Source organism: Pelodiscus sinensis, chromosome 16 (assembly GCF_049634645.1).
Source record: "Pelodiscus sinensis isolate JC-2024 chromosome 16, ASM4963464v1, whole genome shotgun sequence".
Lineage (NCBI taxonomy): Eukaryota > Metazoa > Chordata > Testudines > Trionychidae > Pelodiscus > Pelodiscus sinensis.
In genome coordinates this window covers 11,365,570-11,389,326 of record NC_134726.1, presented here as the reverse complement: position 1 = coordinate 11,389,326, position 23,757 = coordinate 11,365,570, and the positions used below count along the sequence as shown (strand labels likewise).

General features: G+C 46.5%; 1 protein-coding gene across 1 annotated transcript in view; it reads right to left on the bottom strand.

Moving 5' to 3' along the window:
* LOC106732119 (transmembrane protein 104-like) overlaps positions 1 to 23,757 on the bottom strand; it is a 148,388-nt gene that overhangs the window by 116,819 nt on the left and 7,812 nt on the right. The window contains exons 2-4 of the mRNA XM_025185417.2: positions 14,135 to 14,185; positions 6,050 to 6,171; positions 2,837 to 2,924 (exon numbers count right to left, since the gene is read on the bottom strand). Coding sequence (XP_025041202.1) covers positions 2,837 to 2,924; positions 6,050 to 6,171; positions 14,135 to 14,167 — 243 coding nt within the window. The 5' untranslated portion in view covers positions 14,168 to 14,185. The remainder of the gene's footprint in view (positions 1 to 2,836; positions 2,925 to 6,049; positions 6,172 to 14,134; positions 14,186 to 23,757) is intronic.

Sequence of the window (23,757 nt, the reverse complement as noted above, 5' to 3'; positions counted from 1 at the left end):
GATAATAAACCTTTAGTTTTAGATTCTAAAGGATTGGCCCAGCATGATTTGTGGGTAAGATCCAGAGGGTAAATTGACCAGGGATCTGTGGCTGGTTTCTTGGAACCGGACAGAACTTGTTCGGGGTAGGTGGGATTGGGTGCTAGGACCCCCCACCTGTTTATGAGGCCCGGGGCCATCTGGGGCACGGATATTGCTGGGGTGTCGGAGGGGTTTTGCTCGTGAGGCTTCAGGCAGGCTGCTGAAGCGCTCTGTGGGACTGGTTTGTGGCCTGTTTGGAGAGGTCACCAGTCTGGGGGCAGTAAGGAGCCCCAGATTTGAGCAATTCGCCCTGAGCGGGCGCCCTCAGCTGTGCCCAGACACGGCCCGGTCCGTCACAGCATATTAGGGTGCATTTGGAGCAGCATTTCCAACAGATCTCACGAAGTTATTATTCCCCTTACTTCAGCACTAGTGAGGCCACATCTGGAGTATTGTGTCCAGTTCTGGGGCCCCCACTATAGAAAGGATGTGGGCACATTGGAGAGGGTCCAGTGGAGGGTGACCAGAATGATTAGGGGGCTGGAGCACATGACCTATGAGGAGAGGCTGAGAGATTTGGGCTTATTTAGTGAGGGGAGATTTAATAGCAGCCTTCAACTTTCTGAAGGGAGGTTCCAAAGAGGCTGTTCTCAGTAGTGACGGATGGCAGAACAAAGAGCAATGGTCTCAAATTACAGTGGGGGAGGTCTAGGTTGGAGATTAGGAAAAACTATTTCACTAGGAGGGTGGTGAAGCACTGGAATGGGTTACCTAGGGAGGTGATAGAATCTCTATCCCTAGAGGTTTTTAAGTCCCAGCTTGACAGAGCTGTGGCTGGGTGATTTAGTTGGGATTGGCCCTGCTTTGGGCAGGGAGCTGGACTTGATGCTCTCCTGAGGTCTCTTCCAGCCCTGGGATTCTATGATTCTATGACTTTATGAAAGGAAATATGGTAAAAATCATGCCAGACAAGTGTCTGGGTCAAATTAGCATATGAATGTGCTGGAACTTTGCATAATTTTTTTAAAAAGAGTTTGATCAGTAGTTTGCCATTTTAGTCAATAATTTAATTTCAAAATATTAGGGTGCTGACTGCCTCTGCGGACCCCTGGGCAAATGGGGGGAGGGGAGGGTGAGCTCTGCATTTCTGGAAGTGAAAGGGCCTAGGGCAGAAGGTGCAGGACAGACAGATCTCTGCACCGCCCCGAGTGCAGCACTGCCCCCCAGCTCTAAGAAAGCAAGTCAATATGAGACTTGCCAATGTCTTCAGTGGGCTATGGATCATGCCCTAAAACTTAAACCTGCACTCATTAAAGTTAACAGAGAGAATCCCATTGATTTCTGTGGCTTTTGGATCAGGCTCCATATAAGCAGTACATAGATTATAGAACAAAATTATCAACAGAGCATGGGACAGATCAGTACAATAAGGCTTTATATCTTCAACACACAAAGCAGAAGTGCCAGATGACACCTCTCCTACCTTTCCATGAACCCTTTACACCTTCTGCTTGTTTTCTTGCTGAAGGAGCAAGGGGAGAAGGCGAGGTGGGATGCAGTGGCTTGTTACAACAGCCACACACAGTAAAGCTAAGAAAGAGCTCATCAGCCTCAAGTTTTGCCATTAATTCTGAAAGCGCTTGATTTTTTGGCTCTAAGTCAGACTTTTAACATTAGGTTAATGGGCTTTTTTGTAGTGTAATGAAATGATGAATGGGAATATTACTGGATACAATATCTTTTGAGTTAAATTAAACACTTCAGATGAGCCAAGATGGAGCAACTGAAGCAGTAACTCTTTTAGATAAGCACAAATCATCCAAATGAACTCACTTCAAGCATTGCATAAGAATAAAACCACTTTGCTCTGCTCTGTAATTCACAAAGTCCACAAGCAGTGACTGGAAACTTTCATGTTACATTAATACAAGCACAAGTCACAGGCCCTTTATATCTATGAGAAAAGAGCTAAACTAAAGGCTTTTGGGACATTTTAATTAAAATAACTGCCAACCTTGGCTGTTTGGCCTCTTCTCCAGCAAACATCTCCTCTCTATGCATGAAGCACTCTGCCTGTACTTGTCCACAAGGACATTGTGCTCCCCTTGTTCAAATCCCACTTATACTAACCAGCTGCTACAAGCAAGATTACCAAATAATTCCATCTATATATTACTGACATTTTGAGAGTGTGCATGTAGATCATATTGGAACATATACCCCATACACCAGATCTATTGACCTTCAGGTTACATTGTGAATGTGGTTATTTATTGTTTGTATTTCAATAGCACTTAAGGCAAGCACTGTACAAACATAGCAAGTAACAGTTCCTGCCCCCAAGAGACAAGACAAACATAGGCAGGGAGAAGGTAGTATTATCCCACCCACCCCCATTATACAGGTGGAGAATTGAGGTCAGAGGGATGAGGTGACTTGCCTGAAGTAACATAGATAGTCTCTAGAAGAGCCCAGATCTCTAGAACTGAGTTCCAGGGCATTAGTCACTACCTTTGGGGATCTGTTCTGGGTACAGCTAATCAGAGAAATGGAGAAAATTTCAATGACAATTTTTGACTGACATTTAAAAAAATCACATTTGCAACAGTGCCTGAAGGCCAGAAAATCTAGACACTGGCAGATGGAGGCAAGGAAATAAGGCTGAGAATCAAATAACCTGCTCCCATTCCTGCTTAAACCTGGAGGCCACTCACTTGAGCGCTACTATTCAGCTCAGTTCATATCTCAGATAGAAAGCGGCACAAAGTTAATCTCAGAAAAAAATACTTAAACTGTAAAGAGCAAAGAGATTCACCTCTTTGTGGATGTCATTATTCCTGTTCCAAACAACTCTGGCATTTGCAGAGGACATTACTTCAATCAAGAAGGTCACAGTTATGTAACTAGGGGAGAAATGCAAGAAACGCTGATTCTAGAGTATTGTATACTTGCTTCATGCCTAACAATATACTGCAAAAATAGCCCCATCCATTTGTCTTGCTCATGCCTTTAACTGAAATGGGCCAATGAGGAGAAGTTTAGATCTGGGTCTAAATTAAATGAGCCTGGAACAGGCCGGCTGACAGGCCCTTTATATCGCTGCTGGAGTATCATACTGCATGCTTTGGGCATCTCTTAGGGCCTGGTGTGGCACACTCCAAGTGATGCTGAGGGCTGGGTGCCTCAGCTCCACCCCTTCTGCATGGGGTTCTGCCCCTTCCGGATGCACAGAGCAAGGGTCCAGCAATCCCCGGCTGGATTTTAAGGACCTGACTCTTCTCATTATATCAGTGCAGCACCATTGTCTTCGGTGGAGTTAGTCTTGATTTTAGTTGAATGCAAATGAGAGGAAAGTCAGGCCCATCATCTGAATCTGACCCACTGAAGTCCTTTGAGCTATTTTTGTGAAATGTTAGCTGAACATGAACTGAGAATAGAAAAAAGGCCTCTTCTTGTTATAGCTCTGATTTGGAGCCAAGACCTCTAGTGCTGGTTAGAACCCAGGGATCTGAGACTGATCCCCAACCAAACCCCTTGGAACTCAAATAGGATCACACTGGGGGTTCTGGCTTTAGCTCATGTCTAGTCTAAGTTTTAACTTTGAGCACATTTATAGTAAGGAACACTTGGGTCTCTGGGGGAGGGACTACGCAGCGTATATGCAGAGCAAAGTGTGTTTTGTATAGTAAGGCATGTGGGTCTGGCCCTGTTGCTGCTGAATAGCCATCTTGAGTCTCTCTGTGCAGACACACAGGGTGCTGTTTCTCATGCTCTCTGTGCGCACAGACCGTAGCGTGTGGCTGAAGACATTGTTTCCTATGGTCTGAACTAGTATATTGCTCAAGGCACATCAAGCCTCATAATTCTTTTATTTGCACTGCAATAGTGTCTACAGGCCCCAAATGGGATTCAGGGCTTCATTGTGCTAGGTGCTGTATGTCCACAACATCAGAGACAACTTATAATCCAAAAAGTTTGTGCTCTAAATAGGCAAGACAGCAGGTGGGTAAGGCAAGAAGGCACAGAGGGGAAGTGACTTGCTCATGATCACACAGCAAATCAGTGGCAAAGCAAGGAACTGAATCCTCCTCTGAATGAAATACTGTAAGAACAGAAAATGTAGTTCTGTGCGTGTAGCTTGAATACTACAGCACAAACTGGAAGGAGAGGAGTGATACACTCTTCCTGAACTGCATTCACAGTCAAACATCTCTGGAAGTTAGCCTGTTTTCTCCCACTGGCACCTCTAGATGGCAGTAGGATTTAAGGTTTTTTTTTAAACACTGAGGTTCACGTGCAGAAGAGGACCAGGAATTCCTATGTAATCTATGTACCTAACCCTCAGATCTGAGATCCAATGTCATTTTCCATCTATTTTTGTCTAAAGCTTAAAAACAGCAGTTCTTGTTCCTTCATGACACATGCTGTTTAGAACACATAACAAGGTAACTATGTTGCTTATTATATTTATGCAAAATTTACTTGGCAATCAGCCAAGTAAAGCTCAACCTAACATGAGATTTAGGAATAATGCCCAGAAGCAGAACAAAAACTTCTGGCCATGGCATCACATTTCTTTCAATTTTATATTTATAGTTTGGCTTATTTACAAAGCCAGTCCTAGTCCTCCTCTTCCATAAAAAAACCCCCATGCCGTTTTTGAGCTAACAGCTGGAAAGCAACTGATGGAACAGGCACCATCTTTCTGTAATAAATACCCATCCACCCATTAAAATTCTGACATTAGGCCTGTTGAAAATATATAGTGGTTTCCTAGGAGAGGAAGGATGGCCAAGAGGTTAGTTTCTCTTCCTACCATGCCACAGACATCCTGTGTGACCTTGAAGACATCTGTGCCTCAATTTCCCCTCTGTAAAATGAGGTGTTGTGAGGCTAAATATATTAAAAGATAGGTGAAGCATGACAGTATACCTATCTTAGAGACACTGGAATCTCTTTGTAAAAAGTTTAGAAACATATGAACTCTGTTCTATGTTTGCACACTGCTCACCAGTTAGCCATGCTGGCAGATGATAAACAGCATTAATAGTAATAATAACCCTGTACTTCAGCTTTCTGAAGGAACAGTACCACTGCTTTACCCAGTGATCAATCAGAGCAGGACCTCTGTCAATTGTCATTCTATAGTCTCAGGAATCAGGATTTGGTCCCATTTCTCACATGGCAGTGTAAAGACCAACTGCTACCTTTGAAGTGTTTCCAATTTTCTTCCCCTGAATAATTTTAAAATGGACAGGTGAACACCTAACACCACATGACCAGAATGATCTCAAACAGTCTCACAAACACACTTTGCTCAGGCAAACACCCAAATAAGCATTTGAGTGCAGCTCAGGGAGACAGGTGCAGCAGAAGCACCTTCATCTATAGACATACATATACACAATGGCTACGTCTACATTGGCGGCTTCTTGTGCAAGAACTCTTTTGCGGAAGATTTCTTGTGCAAAAAATCTTCCACAAGAGCACGTCCATACTGCCGTGTGCTTTTGCGCAAGAGATGTGCTTTTGCGCAAGAGCATCCACGGCAGTATGGACACACTCTTGCGCAAGAAAGCTCTGATGGCCATTTTAACCATAGGGGCTTCTTGCACAAGAAATTCATGTTGCCTGTCTACACTGCCTTCTTGTGGAAGAACTCTTGTACAAGGGGGCTTATTCTACTGTTCTTGTACAAGAAGCTGCCAGGGTAGACATAGCCACAGAGTTTACCTAAGAAATTAAGTAGAAAAAATCATTCTGTTTTAATAATTTCTATTACAAGAGACCAAATGTCCCAGTCAGGATCAGACCTGGTTGTAATAGGTGAAACACAGAAGAGGAAATGATCCCTGCACCAAAGAGCGTACAACCGGAGAAAGGAATCTCACAATTACAGAATTGTTCATATACATTTTATCAGGCATCACTTCGTTTTACATAGCAACGTTTGAAGACTTGCAAAGGAGGCCTAGGTCCCAAGTAAACCCTAGGATAACAGAGACAGACAATGTAAAAAGGTATTTACCTCATCACCATGGCAAGTACCAAGATAACACTGCTAGCCAACCAGCCTGCATCGGCAAAGGCTTTGGGCAGGGCTAAGATTCCAATTCCGAACATTGAGTTAAATACATACATCATGCCCACCTAGAATAAAAGAGATGGGAGTAAGAGCAAGCAGAGAATGCTGGGTGCCGGGGAGAGACAGATGATAAACCACCTGTACACTGGGTCACAGAGTCATAGAATTTAAAGCTAGAATGGCCTACCAGTCTGACTTCCTGCCGATCACAGCCCACCAATACCAACCAGCTCCCAACCCACACACCAAGCCAACAACTGAAACTAAACCAAAATATTATAGTCCTCAGGACACTAAATTATTATGTGCTATAGATAGAGAAGAGGTAGGACCTGATCAGCCTACACAGAAAGTTTGCACAGTGAGCAGGAATCTTCATTAATTCCCAGGCATGGAATGAGACAGGGATAATGTATACTGTACAAGCAGTTTGAATAAATTCATGGGATTTGGGGTCCGCAAAGAAGTCTTGGGTTTCCTCCCACCCCAGCCTGCAGCATAGCATCCTATGGGCTCTTTTCCTGCCTTCAACCCCAGAGAGATTTTATGCTACTGTTTAAAGAACTAATATAATGCTGACACAACCATAGTTTTAAATGTTCATTTTTGCCTGTGCACAGTGGCTCTATGCCAACACAAATAGTAACTGTAGCCCCTTAGCTCCACACATCACAGAGCTCACCAGGTAGGCTGGTAGGAGGGCTGATGCTACACATCTGGAACTCTTCTCCTTCCACACATCTTGTTTAGGGCGTGATCTATTCCCCTGAGAGAAATTTTTCCTTATGCAGACAACCAAGTCACAGCCTACTTACTATTTGTTTCCTGCTTTAGCCCTCAGTGACTTGCATGGTTCACAGCCCTTTTGAGAGCCCTCTGCACAGAGGTAAATTTTCTCCTCGGCAATTGATTAATGCTCATTGATCTCTGCAAAGCCTCTCCAAGAAGCAGCTTTATAAAAGTCTTCATTCGGCATTACAGAAAGACCTTGACAAGTCTAATCCCACAGGGAGCTGCTTTAATTTATGGTTTCATGACTAATTTCTCGGTGAAATAGACTCCTATAGCAAGCAAACCAGCAAACCAGAAATGGCTCAGATCAGCCTGTGCTTTCTCCATCATCTAGGGACACACTACAAGGAGGAGAGATGACATGCGGTATGGTTCACTGAACTCATTTGCTCACACATGGCTCTTTTCTGCCTGTTCTTTCCTTCCATGCCTTACTCCCAAATTCTCAGCATCACTGGTATAAGTAGAGCTTGTTATTTAGAGAACAGCTTCTGAACTTCTCACAACTCGAAGGATAAATGATTTAATTGAGTGTTACTATTGTTGGTGTTTGTTTGTTTAATTATCCAGCCTTGAAAACTCCACTTGGGATGAAAATCCCAGCTACTATTTTCTGCTTCTTACCTTATCACTAGAAAGAAACAAAATATGCATTTTATTTAAAAATGGGGGATGGGCTGCTTCTCCTCCCACTTATGCAAGCTGGAGTAATTTTACTTCAATCGATGAAGACACCAGTGCATACACCTCATGTGATACAAGACTCAGGCCCAAAGATTTGAAAAGGTGAATTAGACACAAAGCAGGACAGAGTATGCTATAAATAAGGCTGCTGGATTTTGTGTTTATTAGTCTAATTTTTCAGTTACTTTTTGGGGGTTTTGGGAGGTGGAAGGCAGCAATACTTTTTCCGTGGGTGTCCAAGAGAACCAGGACTCTGTATATACAGTGAAGAATAAGGCTACGTGTCTATCACAAATTCCACGACTTTCTGTGACCTCCATGACTTCTGCAGCAGCTGGTGCATCTGACTCAAGAGCTGCCTGAGCAGATCAGACAGCCCCTGAGACAACTGTACTATCTGCTACTGGGCAGTCTAGTGTGGGAGGAGGCTCATGGCTGGGGAGCAAGACAGCTTTTACCTCAGGGACTCCCTGGAATCTGTTGGCATGTCCCTGCATCTCCTGGGGGAGGGAAGGCCAGGGGAGCAGCTCTGCCCACTCGCCCCACTACGAGCTCCACCCCTGCACTGCCATTAGCTGCAGTGTCTGACCAATGGGAGCTGTAAAGCTAGAGCTTGTGGCAGGGGCAGCATGTGGAGCCCCTGGCCTTTCCTCCTTCAAGGAGCTGCCAGCCACTTTTAGGGGTCCCAGGCTGTGTGCCAGCACCTAGCCCCTCTCCCTAACACCCGTGGAGCCCCAGGGCCATGCCACACACAAACACTTAGCACCTATGGTGCTCCCAGACCACCACCAGCCCCCGAACTGCCACAACCCCTGGCCCAAGCTTTAGTCAAGGGTACAAGTCATGGACAGGTCGTGGGCCATAATACATTTTTGTTTGTAGTCCATGAATTTTTACTAAAAATACCTGTGATTAAAACATAGTCCTAGTGATGTCACCTGTAGTGGGTTTCAGCAGGGTCCACAAACACCAATTAATGCACAACATATTAGTACATTTTAGAAATAACTCCCCTCTTCAGTTCAATTACTGCTGTATCAACAAGCCCCAAAGAACCAAAGTAACCATTCTTGGGCTACGTCTACACTGGCATGATTTTCCGGAAATGATTTTAACGGAAAAGTTTTCTGTTAAAAGCATTTTCGGAAAAGTGCGTCTAGATTGGCAGGATGCTTTTCCGCAAAAGCACTTTTTGCGGAAAAGCATCTGTAGCCAATCTAGACGCGCTTTTCCACAAAAAAGCCCCAGTCGCCATTTTCGCGATCTGGGCTTTTTTGCAGAAAACAAATCTCTGCTGTCTACACTGGCCCTTTTGCACAAAAGTTTTTCGGAAAAAGACTTTTGCCCGAACGGGAGCAGCACAGTATTTCTGCAAAAGCACTGATAATTTTACATGAGATCATCAGTACTTCTGCGGAAATTCAAGCGGCCAGTGTAGACAGCTGGCAAGTTTTTCCGCAAAAGCAGATGATTTTGTGGAAAAACTTGCCAGTCTAGACACAGCCTTGATGTTTATTGGATAAAACACAATGGGTATGTCTACACTACCCTGCTAGTGCGAACTAGCGGGGTAATGTATGCATACCGAACGTGCAAATGAAGCCCGGGATTTGAATTTCCCGGGCTTTATTTGCATAAGCCGGCCGGCGCCATTTTTAAATGCCGGCTTGTTCGAACCCCGTGCCGGCTTGTTCGAACCCCGTGCCGCGTGCTGGTTCGAACAAGCCAGCATTTAAAAATGGCGCCGGCCGGCTTATGCAAATAAAGCCCGGGAAATTCAAATCCCGGGCTTCATTTGCACGTTCGGTATGCATATATTACCCCGCTAGTTCACACTAGCGGGGTAGTGTAGACATACCCTAATTTTTTTTCTTTGTGTTTTGTTGTTGTATCTGCGATTCAGTTAAAAAAGTTACCTATCTTTAGTAACTGTTGTTCTTAGAGATGAGTTGCTCGTGTCCAAATAGATAGGCGGTGTATGTGCCACATGCACAATAGTTGAAAGTTTTCCCTAGTGGTACCTGGCCAGATGTGGAGTCCTCTAGAGTGGTGTCGCTATGGTGGTGTATATATGGCACTGCTGACCCACTGCCTGCTCAGTTTCTTCTTGTCTTATTACTCTGACAGCGGGGAGGCAGGCAGGATTTGGAATGGACATGAGCAACACATCTCAAAAAAATACAAGTACTCACCTTTTGTAAATATTGTTTTTCAAGATGTGTTGCTCATATCTTCAAGAAGTGCATGGCTATTGGGCAGTTCTACCCATGGGGTTGGCCACGGAAGTCCCTGCCAACCCCACCGGCCCTCAGTTCCTTTTTGCCAGCTCTTCTGACAGAGAGGGAAGAAGGGTGGGTATGGAATAGATGAGCAACACATCTCAAAAAACAGGGTGTGTCTAGACTACAGGGTTTTTTTTTAAACTGGCCTTTTAAAAAAAAAAAGCTTCCCCTGCGTCTAGACTGCCACTGAGTTCTTTTGAAATTAAATCAAAAGAACACAGCAGTTTCTTCGACCGCGGTAAACCTCATTTTATGAGGAAGAACATCTTTTTTTGAACGTGCTCTTTTGAAAAAAGGCATTCTTGAATGCAAACAGGGCTTTTTTGAAAGAGAGCATCCAGACTGTCCGGGTGCTCTCTTTCAAAAAAGCGGCTTGCTTTTTTGAAAGTACTGGTTGTAGTCTAGACGCTCTTTTTCAAAAGAGGCTTGCAGTCTAGACGTAGCCACAGTTACAAAGGGTGAGTAACCAGTTTTTCTTCTTTGAGTGCTTGCTCATATCAGTTCCAATTAGGTGATTCACAACCCTTACCTATGAGGAGGAGTCAAAGAGTTTTGACTGGAGCACTGCTGTGCCAAATGCTGCATCCTGAATTAATGCACGATGAAGTAGTGTGACCTGAAGACCAAACTGAAGCTCTGCTGATCTCCTGGAGAGGGAGCTCAGCTAGGAAAGCATATGAGGAGGCTTGTGTCTGTGTGAAGTTTGACATGAGAGGCAACAGCGGGGCTAGATACATGCCATGATGCAGAAAGAAATATGCTGTGATGATACTGGCAGGCAGCAGCCCCTTCATAGACTCAGCCACCACCAATAACAGTTGCAGTGACTTGTGGTAGGGTTTGGTATGGTCAATATAAAAGATGAGGGCCTGCAAGCTCTTGTGGGTCTTTGAGTAAAAAACTGTCAGGAATATATCCTGACCAGTATGAAAATTAGAGGTGGGAAAGCTGGGTGAGGTCTAACCCTTATCCTCATGAAAGACAGTGTAGGAAGGTTCACACATTAGCACATGAAGCTCTAACAACCGCCTCACTGAAGTGATGGCTACCAGAAAAGCCACTTTCCATGACCGGTACAGGAGGGAGCAAGGGTTCAAAAGGAGCACTTTGAGAACTAGCTGGAACTTCAGGCATACCAAGATTGTGAGTGGCAACTGGAAAGCAACGGGTGCCAGATCATGGGGGCAAGGGTCAGTGCCAAGGTGAGATACCACACTCCAGAGTTCTGTGCAGAGAAGAGGGGTGTCAAGGCAAAGAGTGATGGCTTTCAGCAAGCTCAAATCGCATCAAGTTCCTTGGTGCTGCAATTTGCCTCTGTACTAGGAGTGCCAAGACTGCCCAGATTGTCTGGATGACTCTGAGGTCAGCTGGATGACTCGGGACCAGGACTGGTTCATAACAGACACTCTCCAGGGGAACAGTGCCAAGAGGACTGACTACGGGACCAGTTCTACAAGTCAGACTGTTTCCAGGACTCCGAGGGATGCTGGAACTCTGAACAAAGGGCTGCTGTGGCCAGAGCAAATGGGCACATCATGGCATGCTTCAAGTTGGAGGACAACTGGTGTGGTGGGGTAAGCAGTCTGTCCCAGAAGGGGGCCTAATTATTTCAATGAGACCTCAAGTGGTCTTAAAGGTGTTCATTGTGGAAGGCAGGCCGATGACCATCGATTCTGTCCTGAGAAAGTAGAGGAGGATGGGGCTCAGATCCCCAAAGGAACACGGCACTGCAATGCCCTGGTCTGAGGCCCTGCTGGACCTTCTGGCATGGTCATCAGGGTCGAAGCTGAGGGGGGTCCCATTGCCACTGATGAAGAAGACTTGGCTGCCGTAGTAGACTTCGCCAGGGAGTGTGACTGGTGCCAGGATGTCAAGGCATTCAGTGAATGCTGGTGTTGGGATGAGTCTCTCTTTGGTGCCATCTCCAATACTGAAGGCAGTGTACTGGGTCTTGGCGCTGAGGGGGAAGAGCAGATTCCATCAGAAGTTGCTTCAGGTGAAAGTCTCACTCTTTTCTGGTCCAGGGTTTAAATGCCTTGCAGGTCCTCGCCTATCTCCATGATGAGCTGCTGGAGGTTGCAGCACCACTGTCGGTTGAGGAGGGATTATTGCCTCCATGAGAAGGAGCTTGAAAGGATAGGCTCTCTCCTTGTAGTCCTGTGTCTGAAGCTCTTACAAATGGGACACTTGTCTGTTTGAGGTCCTCTCCCAGGCATCTGAGGCAAGATTTGTGCAGATTGCCCTTAGGCACAGGCTTCCTGCAGCTTGCACGGAATTTAAGTCCCTGCAACCACTGCATGCCCCAGTTTGGGGAACAAAATGGGTGGGAGAGGAGGCCCCAAAATTTGAAATAGTAATTAACATTAACTATGACAAATTGTAACAAACTGACTATAACTAGCTAGCAGATCACAAAGCTAGCACTTGCAAAGCAAGAGAGAGCAGCTCCAATGACCATCACTAGCCGTAAGAAGGAACTGAGCAGGTGGCAGGTCAGCAGTGGCATACACACTGCCACAGCAGCACCACTCCAGGAGGCCCCACAGCCAATGTGATGGGTACCACTAGAGAAAACTTTCCAGTGATCGTGCACATGGTGCACACACACACACCTATTAACTGTAGACAACGACCCTGCAAGAGCAGAGAGTGGCTATGTGTCAGCATTTCCCAGCACTATTGCATAGATTTGAATGCCAAATGGGACCTTTATAACCTGACCTCTTGCAGAGAGTAAGCCAGAATTCCTGTCTGAGCTGCTTTCATCACACAGGCCTTGCTCTCTGACATTCCCACATTCTTTCCTCCTCCCTGGCTCCCATTTAAGTTTCTCCTATTTCCCTGACACTGCTGCACCAAAATTTTATGGTTCAGCTCATAGAAGTTCACCAGCTCCTCATGCTCTTTGTCTCACTTACCTTAATAACGTTATTGTCCAGATTATCAAATGGCCAAATTAGGGGCTGGTGGGGGGGTTAGTGTTAAAAGCACAGCTCCATTGCATGCTTGTGTCAGCCTCAGTGTAACCATTTACATAAGAGGGGAGATGCCCGCCCCAACTCTGGTTCCTTTATACCATGTAAAAGGGCTAGTGCTGTGTAAAGGAACCCTAAAAGCCACAGCACCCACCAGGGAAGGATTCTGCCATTACAGTCACTGCAAGGATGCCTTCTAGGAACCTCCACAATCCCCAGCATAGGGGACCATGCCAAGAACAGAGTTGTGAATGGAGAGGGCATATTAGGGGCAAGGCATGTTGCCCAGCAGGGATTCCAGGCAGTTCCCATAGAAAGACCCTCAGGGCTCAACACCATCTTAGTCCCCCAACACCGGGGTGGGCTGCAGATTCCATGCTGAGCACCTTGGCGGTGTACCACAGAACCTCCTCCGATCTGAACTGAGCATCAGAGAGGTTAAAAACAGCCAGTGGATTTGCCTTACTCACTATGGACCCTTTACACCACTCTAGCAGCATAAGGGACCTTAGTGTAAATAAGAATCAGACCACATAGACTCATAAAAAATGGAGATCAATGACCTCCCATAACATCAGTTCTAGCCCCCTGCAAGTGCTGGGATCCCAGATGACTGAGTGGCTGAAAAGAAAGCACTGAGACTCAGCAGGATGGTACATGACTTTAAGCTGTGTGGGTCAATCATGCCTGTGATGCCTGAACAGCCATGCAGCACTGGCTGTTTACCAAGACTCCCAGGACATGTCTATACGGCAGGCTTTTTGTGCAAGAACATCTGTTCTTGCACAAAAACTTGTGGAGCATCTACACTGCACGCGTGTTCTTGCGCAAGAAAATTTACAGTAAAATGTTGGAACAGAGGGCTTCCTGCACAAGAGTTATTCCTCTCCCCATGAGGAATCAGCCTTTTTGTGCAAGAGCTCTTACGCAAGAAGGCAGTGTGGATGGGCAACGGGGGTTTCTTGCACAAGGAACGCCTACGGCTAAAATGGTCATCAGAGCTTTCTTGCTCAAGAGAGAGTCCACACTGCCATGGACGCTCTTGCACAAAAGCACATGGCAGCGTGGACGCGCTCTTGTGCAAAACAGTTCTTGCACAAGAAGCCTGCAGTGTAGATGTAACCCCAAAGCTCTGGCCCGGAATCTGCTGGAGGAACTGCAATATCGGGAATAAATTCTTAAGGATCAATCACTTCTTTAGTTGTTCCAATATTCTGGTCAGCAATAAGGTGGGGCTGTCACCAGGACACTACATCCAACAGTCCTGTAAAAGTCATTTGGAAAGAGCATTTTACCATCAGTGAATATTGACTTTCTTCTCCCATCATTTATTTCTTGCTCATGTCCTGGAAAGAAAAAAAAAGGCAAATGATGTGGTCAATCTTATTAAATATACCATGTACTACCAAAGTGCCATTTACTCTATGGGGAGCTAGATCTAAATTCCAAAGCAAGGTCCCTTGATTAAGCTTCAGTCTATTGGAGCACACTGCAAGTTATATGTCAGCTAATGGAAAATTAAAATGGGAAGCACCAGGAATTAAGACTAGAAAAGGAATAATCATATCTGCATAAGTAACATGAGAAACATTACCTTCATGTGGCTAAGACATTAGGATTAGAATTCAGACGCTCTATCTGGGAGAGGTTTCTTGCACTACCACTCATCTGGTGTGAACAAATCACTTAATCTCCAGCCCAGATTTTTAAAGGAGCCTAAAGTCTCATTTTTTAAAAGGGATTTAAGCTTTTAGGTATCTAAATCTCATTGACAAGGGAGTATTGGCTTCTATTGTCTAAACACAGTTTGAGATGAGTCTTCGATTCCTGTCAGTTAGGCATTGCAAAAATAAGCACAACACCAACTAAATGCCTTTGAAAGTCTGCACCTTGTTTCCCCATCTGTAAACTGAAGATAATATTTCCCTGCTTCACAAGTGTATTGTAAAAATTAATTCATTGAGGCTTCTGAAGCATTCAGATATGGCAGGTGCTGTAAATGACAATGTCCTGTTTGAAATGGAAGTTAATCCAGTTTTGAAGTGCATTTGAGGTACAAATCAATACATTTGCATGCGATGAGAGGGAAGAAGAGGGAGCTCACTTGATTACAAATATAATCAGAAGAAAATTCTCCTCTTGAAGTCCAACCTACCTGAAACCAGAAAGTCAACAAGCTGGTCATGTTTCTACAAAGAGAGTGAGCAGTGGAGCATGTTTCTGCGTGGGATTACACTGAGTGCTCAGTCACAGGGCACATATTTTGCATGGCAAAATGATCATTAAGGATTTAAACTGAAAGCATGTAGACCTGTTTCATGGGCACATTAACATAGGCTTGACAAAAAGCAAAGCTCATGAATCAAAGACAGTGAAAAACTGCCCTTGCTTAGTGGAAAGGCTCATAAGGTGAAAGAGCCACGCTAACCAGTCAAACTAAACTCATGCCAGCTACACAAGGGTATGTCTACACTGCCACCCTAGTTCGAACTAGGGTGGCTAATGTAGGCATTCGAAGTTGCAAATAAAGACCAGGATTTAAATATCCCAGGCTTCATTTGCATCTTGCCGGGCGTCGCCATTTTTAAATCCCCGTTAGTGCGGACTCCGTGCCCGCGGCTACACGCGGCACGGAGTAGGTAGTTCGAATTAGGCTCTCTAATTCGAACTACCGGTACACCTCATTCCACGATGTCCGCACTACACCAGGCGGTTGCCCGCCTCTTGCGGACTAGGGCAGGCTCCTGGGAGCCGCCAGCCTGGTCCCGGGAAGAGGGGGAGGGCTGAGTGGCAGCGGGTGGCTGGCTCGAGCCATGCCAGGTGCAGGGTCTGCTGGCTAGGTGCTGGCAGGCTTGCACCTGGCATGGGCACCGTAGCCAGCCCGTGCCCCTTTAAGAGCTCCGGGGCCGGAAGGGGGCAGAAGAGTTTACCTGGTGGTGCCCAGAGTGGCCACCAGGGAAAGCTGGGGAGGGCTAGCCTCCCACTAATTCGAATTAAGTGGCTACACAGCCCTTAATTCAAACTACTTAATTCGAACTAGGCATTAGTCCTCATGGAATGAGGTTTCCCTAGTTCGAATTAAGTGCTCCTCTAGTTCGAATTAAGTTCGAACTAGCGGAGCGCTAGTGTAGCGCCTATCAAAGTTAATTCGAACTAACGTCTGTTAGTTCGAATTAACTTTGTAGTGTAGACATACCCTATCTTCCTTGGTTTGATCAATTATTGTGTTAATTAGGAGAGGACACAGCAAGAATCCAGCTAACCAGACTGGAATTCTATAGATGTTTCCTTGTGCCAAGCAGGAGTGCACAGTTTATTTCCATCTTGCCCCAAAGCCATCTCATGGCTCAACGAAAAAAGAGAACAGAATTTAGGATTCACTATCCTCTGTGCTTTAGGCTCTTAGCATGGCACTTATGCATGTTGTTTCATTAGCAATAAGTGATGTATCTGGCAGGATATAGGAAAGATGTTAGGGTATGTCTACACTACAGTGTTAATTCTAGTTATCTTAATTTGAAATAGTTAATTTGAATTAAGCTAATTCAAATTAACACGTCTACGCACAAAATGCAGTTCAAATTAGTGTTTTGCTAATTCGAAATACTGCATCCACACTGAGTGGACGCTGATTCAGATTTAAGGCTGGCCGGAACCAGGTCAGGGGTAGGGCATCAGGTCAGGAGTGTCTTTGTGTGGCTGTTGCCTGAGGCTATCTGAGGCTTGTGCTTAAAGGGACACACACACACACACACACACACACACACACACACACACACACACGGAGCTGGTTCCCAGGTGTCCCTGCTTGCTTGCCTGCTTCGCTGAGAGACAGCAAATCATTTGTGTCGCAGAGTGCTCTGGTTGCCCTCACTCGGGACACCATAGTACTGTGCAACATGGAGCCAGAGCTGCCCCTGGGCACTCTGGTGCTTCTCGTGAACATGTTGCTGCGAGCCTGGCTGTACTTTCTGCAGGCTGCCATCCAGGAGGTCCTGTGGGAGAGCTTCCACCCTGAGGAGCACTCAGAGCCTCTCTGGTCTGCCCCACTGGAGGTTTGTGCCTCATTCCTCCCTCACGTCCTTCCACTTACCCCTTTCCCCAACCCCACTTCCTGATGTCAAATAAAAAACATGTATTTTCATGAATACAAACAAAACTGGTGGGGGTGGGGGATGAAACTCTGGTGAGACTGGAGAAAGGAGCTGGGAGAGAGGGTGGGAGAGGGTGGGAGAGGGGAGGGGGAAACCTGGGAGGAGGGAGCTGGAAGGGGAAAGCAAGGGGAAGAAGGGGGAGGGGAAGCTCAGGGCTCAGGGTTGCGGGTTTCACTGGACCACCTTGATTTTCATGCGAATCTGCTCCTGGGATTGCATGTGGCCTTTGGTGGCCAGGCTGGCAGCCATCCTGCCATAGACAGCCATGTTCCTCCATCTAGTATGGAGATCATGGACACTGGGGGCATCCCACCACCCCCAAACCTGAGTAAGGTCCACCCTGATCTCCGCTCTGGACCAGGAAGGTGCCCACCTTCTCTGGGCCCTGTCAGGCTCCTGGGAGCTGTCAGACTGCTCCTGGGGAGCGGTGGAGGGCTGGCTGCCAGTGGCTTGCTGGCTCATGTTTTGGGGCCACTGGGTCAGGGGCAGTCACTGCTGGCTCTGGGCTGGCAGGCTTGGAGCTGGCACAGGAACTGTGGCCACAGTCTACCCCTTTAAGGGCTCCGGGGAGGGCAGAGAAGGGAGAGGAGTGTTCTTACTTGAGGCAGGAGTGGCCACCAGGGCACCCTGGGAAGGCTGGAGGCCCCCTATTTCTAAATAAGTGTCTACACTGCACTTATTTCAAATTAGCTAATTCGAGTTTGGTGTTACTCCTCGTAGAATGAGGTTTACCAAATTTGAATTAAACGCCCCGTTATTTAGAATTTAATTTGAAATAGCGGTTTGCCTGTGTAGACACTATTAAAGTTAATTCAAAATAGCGGTAACTTTGATATGTAGACATACCCTTACTGTGCACGTATAGCAGGCCCACTGATGGAAGTAGTGTGCTAAAGGGGCAGTTCCCCCAGGGCCCAGCGATTGAAAGGGGATCAGGGCTCTCCAGGCCCTTTAGATTGCCTCTAGAGCACCAGGTCATGGGCTCCAGACAGCACTAAGGGAAGGGGGCAGTGCACTACAGTCCAGCAGCTCTGAAGGAGGCCTGGGGGTCAGCATGGTGTGCTCGGTGCAGCATACAGGGCTAGCTGCCCTGGACCCACCCCTTCCACCCAAGATCCTGCCCCTTCTGGGAGCGGGAGCCAGCCTTCCGCCCCCTCCCCCCCCCGCTCCTCCACACACAAACCCTTGCCCAGAGGCTCATGGAAGTTGTCTGCATTTTGATATACAGAGCCTAGTGTTCCCTGCTGATAGCTTTGTGTTTGGCTTGGAGCAGCCTGGCCCAACTGTCACTCCTGAGTCCACCAGTGGGATACTGAACTAGGCCCTTCCAGTAATGTGACTCTTTTCCACTCTCAGGGTACGTCTACACTAGCCACCCTAGTTCGAACTAGGGTGACTAATGTAGTCGTTCGAACTTGCAAATGAAGCCTGGGATTAAAATATCCCAGGCTTTATCTGCATGTTCCCAGGCGCCACCATTTTTAAATGCCCGGTTGTTCGGACTCCCTACAATGAGGAGTAATGGTAGTCCGAATTAGGGGCTTTAGTTCGAACTACCTAGCCTGTGTAGCCATGGGCAGGGAGTCCGAACTACCGGGCATTTTAAAATGGCGGCACCCGGGAACATGCAAATAAAGCCCGGGATATTTTAATCCCGGGCTCCATTTGCAAGTTCGAATGACTACATTAGCCACCCTAGTTCGAACTAGGGTGGCTAGTGTAGACATACCCTCACATGTGAGTGACTTCAAGCATGTAAGCAGTGCTATGTATTTCAATGGCACTATTTGTGCTTAAGGGTGTATGGGGTTGCATTGTAGTACCTCTAATGGGGTAGTACCTCTAAAGGAGGGCTTGTTGCACTTCTTCAGGACTGGCCCATCCTTTATTGATTTTTACCGGCACCCATCTCTCACCTGTGGCTCCACGTAGTTGCGTTGCATGTGGCAACAGCCACCTCCCAGGCAATGGCTTTGACAGGCCGGCTAAACCAGATGAGGGTAGCCGATGGGTCTGAAACCCTCGGTGAATTAGGGACTTGCTCATCCCAGCATGTGAAGACTGCTTCGATGGATCAAGCAGAGGAAATCCTTATGATTCAATGGCTGAGAAGGCATTTCAGCAGTGCACTATGGAGTGCATGGGGCATGTCAGAGCATTTAAGGTGACATGGCCATCCAATGCAGCCGAGGTAGTCTCCAGAAGTAGCAATTTTTTCGTGCCACTGGATTCTGACTTCTGAGGCCGAGAGAGTGGGATCGTCTCTGTGCAAAGGCTTTCCCACTATAATATTCTTCATGCACAGGTTATGTCGTGCAAAAAAAAGAAGTTGGTAATGGAAGCATAGAATGTCCGTATGCTCATGGACAGTAAGACCTCATCGGAAAACAGCCCTAGTCACTAAAGAGTTTTCATGCTATGGTATTGATATTGCTGTCTTGAGTGAAACCAGGCTTGCTGAAGAAGGATTTCTCACTGAACTTCTTCTGGAAAGGGAAAGACGAAAGCAGGATCCTGAGGTAGCTGTTCTACGGGGAGCTGGTACATGGTAGTCGCAAACAGGGATGCCCAAGGAAGCGGTATAAGGACAACCTGAAGACCAACTTACAGTGGACAGGCCTTCAACCTCGACAATTTGAACTAGCTGCTGCAGGCAGGACTAATTGGCATTCCCTTATGAGGAAAGCAGTGACAAAGTTTGAGGATGACCTCCGCCAACGCCTTGCAGCTGCACGTGAAAGACGACACAGAGCTGCGTTCTCTCCTGTCCTGACAACCGGCATCCCATGTCCTATCTGTAACTACATATGTGCTTTGACCTTTGGGCTCTGGAGCCAAATGCGTTTCCACAAATGAAATGCACAACATGTTTTCCTCAGCTCCCGAGAGACAACCAACAGCAACTACTATTTGTGCTTAAAGGCAGGCAAATACTTCAGTGCCTAAGTCTGTAGACCATGTTTCCTCTCTCAAGTTCAAGCAATAGTTTGTAAACGTTTTGAACCACTTTCAACAGCCAAGTTAGAAATACCAGGGGGAAAGGACTCATCATATTGACTATGCTTTCTGAACCTAGATTTGAATGTTGCATTCATTTTGGGTCATTTATGTTAGCCAAGCTGGTTTACCCTTCTTTATGTTTTACCAGTTGCAGTCATCAGCCACCTTGCATCACTTCTCCATGGTTAGAAGTTTCCTCAGCACTGAGTTTCACATGCTAGTCTTCTGCTCTGAAGCACACATATATAACTGAAATCCAGAAGAGAACGGTGACCTTGGGTAAATCACTTTCTCTCTCTTCGCCTGTTTCCCTTCCTGTCCATGGCCTTGTCTGTTTATCTTGTAAGGTCTTCATGACAGGGCCTGTCTTCTATCACAGGTTTGTACAGCATCTACTACCAAGGGCCCTCAGTCTCAGCTGGGGCTTCCAGGTGCTATAGTACAGCGTTTCTCAACCAGAGGTACGTACTTAGGGTTAGAGAAGTCTGGGGTGTATGTCAACACAAATGAAATGTGGAGAAAACTTAATTTTTGTTTTAAGTTTTACAGCGCTTTATTATTTTTGTACTTTTTACACCCAACAATTTCATTGCCCACCCAGCTACAATTAAGTTGTTTAAACAAATGTGTTGCAATGGTAAAAAAAAATTTGTGTGTCTGAAAATGGTAGGTAGAGGGTGTACTTATAATTTTTTTAAAGGGGTACTTTATAAAAAAGGTTGATAAACACTGCTATAGTAAAATAAATTATCAAAAATAATGCTTCGAGTTTGACGCTAGTGTGTGCTATTTATAAATTTAAGAAGTCTATGAGTGTTGTCTGGTTGTAGTACAGTAGCTATAGGATTGGACAAAACATTAAAAAGCTGGTGATAGCTTCCCAAACACCATGCACATTGGTCAAAAGTTGTGTCCATCCATAGGCAGTGGATATATGAGGCAAGGGGAGGCAATGCCTTTCCTGGGTCTTAGTGATCAACCTCTCTTCACTTCTTATCCCTATTCTGACAGTTCCTGAAAGCTCCCAGAGTAGGCTGTTGCAGCTTGCAGACTGGTGACTCTTCCCACAAAGTGGATCAGTTAACTTAAAAATGAAAAACCTTCCAGCTTGCCAGACGTATTAGCATAATAACATTGAACCTTTGAAATGAAACTGTTAAGTGGTAATGAAACCATTTAACAGGCATGTGCCAACCCTGAATTTACTGACAAAAACACTTGTGTATTACTATTGGTACGTCTACACTGCACACTTCTTTCAGAATAAGCTATTCTGGAAGAGATCTTCCGGAATAGCTTATTTTGAAATAACACGTCTACACACAAAAAGTGCAATGAAATAGTGGTTTGCTATTTTGAAAGATAGCATCCACACTGGTTGGATGCTATCTTGCATTTAAGGTCACCTAGAATCAGTTCAGGCAGGGCATTAGGTCAGCAGTTGCTTCCCGGAGCTCTTGCCTGAGACGCATGCTTAAAGGGACCCCCCCAAAACAGCTGTTTGTCTGTTTCTCCTGCTTGCTTGTCTACCTCCCTGACGCTATGTCTACACTACAGGCTTCTTGTGCAAGAAGCTTTTGCATAAAATCTCTTCTGCAAAAACTTCTTGCTCAAGAGCATGTCCACACCGCAAAAGTGCATCGAAAAAGTGATTCACTTTTGTGCAAGAGAGCGTCCAGACTGCATGGATATTCTTTTGAAAGGAAACTCTGATTGCTGTTTATAGAATGGCCACCAGGACACCTGTGCTTTTTCCTCTTTCCCGTTTTTGCACAAAAAAACCCTGTTGCCCATCCACCCAAACCTTTTTGTGCAGGAACTCTTGCACAAAACGGAGTTATTCCTCGCAGGAGGAGGAATACTTACACCAGAAAATCCCCTCTGCTCTATCAATTTACTTGCACAAAAATGCACTTGAGGTGTGGACACGCCAAAAGTTTTTGTGGAAAAACGGCCATTTTTGCACAAAAACTCTGTAGTGTAGACCTAGCCTGAGGGACAGCAAAGCATTTTCATTGCGTGCATTGGTTGCCCTGCTTTTGGACACCACAGCACTCTCTCCTATGGCGCCAGAGCTGCCTCTGGTCATGCGATGGCCTCTGACAATTGTGTTGCAGTTTCTGCAGCAATTTCTACAGGCTGTCCTCAAGGCCCTGCAAGAACACAACCCCGAGCTGCTTGCAGAGTCTCTCAACATATGTGTGGGAGCATAGCTCTTGCAGCCACACCTCACTGTGGAACGCCGCTTCTGGCGACTGGACACCAGTATTGACTGGTGGGACCAGCTTGTCATGGAGCAGTGGCTCCAGAACTTCCATATGAGAAAGGAGACGTTTCTGGAGTTGTGTGCCTGGTTTGCCCCTACCCTCATGGGACGGGACATGCAGATGCAACCTGCCATCCCCCCAGAGAAGCGGGTTGCCATCGCAATCTGGAAACTCACCACACCCCACAGTTACTGATCCATTGGAAACTAGTTTGGCATGGGGAAGTCGACCATCAGGGCCCTTGTCATGCAGGTATGGCACTCTCAGGCTGCAGTCCCATGGGGGTGGGGGGGAAGTATTGGAAAAGGGAACCCTAGGGAAAGGGAGAGTTGGGGGGTCAGGGGATAGGGGTGGTGGGGGGAAGCCCCATCCCTGGGTGGTTCTGCAGTCCCACCCTCACACAGCCCTGTGTGGGGAAGGGGTTCATAGGGGGAGGCTCCTGGAGTGTTTGTGGGGACCTCCCATGGGATTTGGCATCCCCTTTCATTTTGGCTGCGTCTAGACTGGCATGATTTTCCGCAAATGCTTTTAACAGAAAAGTTTTTCCGTTAAAAGCATTTGTGGAAAAGAGCATCTAGATTGGCATGGACACTTTTCCACAAAAGCACTTTTTGCGGAAAAGCGTCCGTGCCAATCTAGATGCGGTTTTGTGCAAGAAAGCCCCGATCGCCATTTTCGCCATTGGGGCGTTTTTGCGCAAAATAGTTTTTACCTGTCTACACTGGCCCTCTTGCACAAAAGCATTTGTGCAAGAGAGCTTATCCCTGAGTGGGAGCATCATAGTATTTGCGCAAGAACACTGACAATCTTACATTAGATTGTCAGTGTTCTTGCACAAATTCAAGCGTCCAGTGTAGACAGCTGGCAAGTTTTTCCGCAAAAGCACCTGCTTTTGCGGAAAAACTTACCAGTCTAGACGCAGCCTCTCTGTTTTGTTTGTTTGTTTGTCTCCTTCTGCAGGTGGTGAGGGTCATCAACACCATCCTGCTGTGCAGGGTCATCCGCCTGGGCGACATGGACCCCATCACTGCTGGCTTTGCCACTAAGGGCTTCCCTAACTGCAGGGGGCCTATTGATAGCACTCACATCCCCATCCAGGCCCCCGACCACCAGGCGGTTCAGTATATCAACCCCAAAGGATACTTTTTGATGGCCCTGCAGTCCCTGGTTGACCACTGAGGACAATATTCAGAAATCTTTATCGGCTGGTCAGGGAAGGCACGACACCCACATCTTCCGCATCTCTAGCCTCTGTCAGAAGCAAGAGGCTGGCACTTTGTTCCCCGAGTGCAACATCAGGGTTGGGGATGTGGACATGCCACTGTGCATCGTGGGAGACGCAGCCTACCCCTTCATGCTGTAGCTAATGAAGCCCTATACTGGGCACCCAAGCAAGGACTTCTTTATTACCCACCTGGGCAGGCCTGCATGCAGGTGGAATGTGCCTTTGGGCATCTCAAGGTGATGTTCAGGTGTTTCCTGACCCATCTGGATATG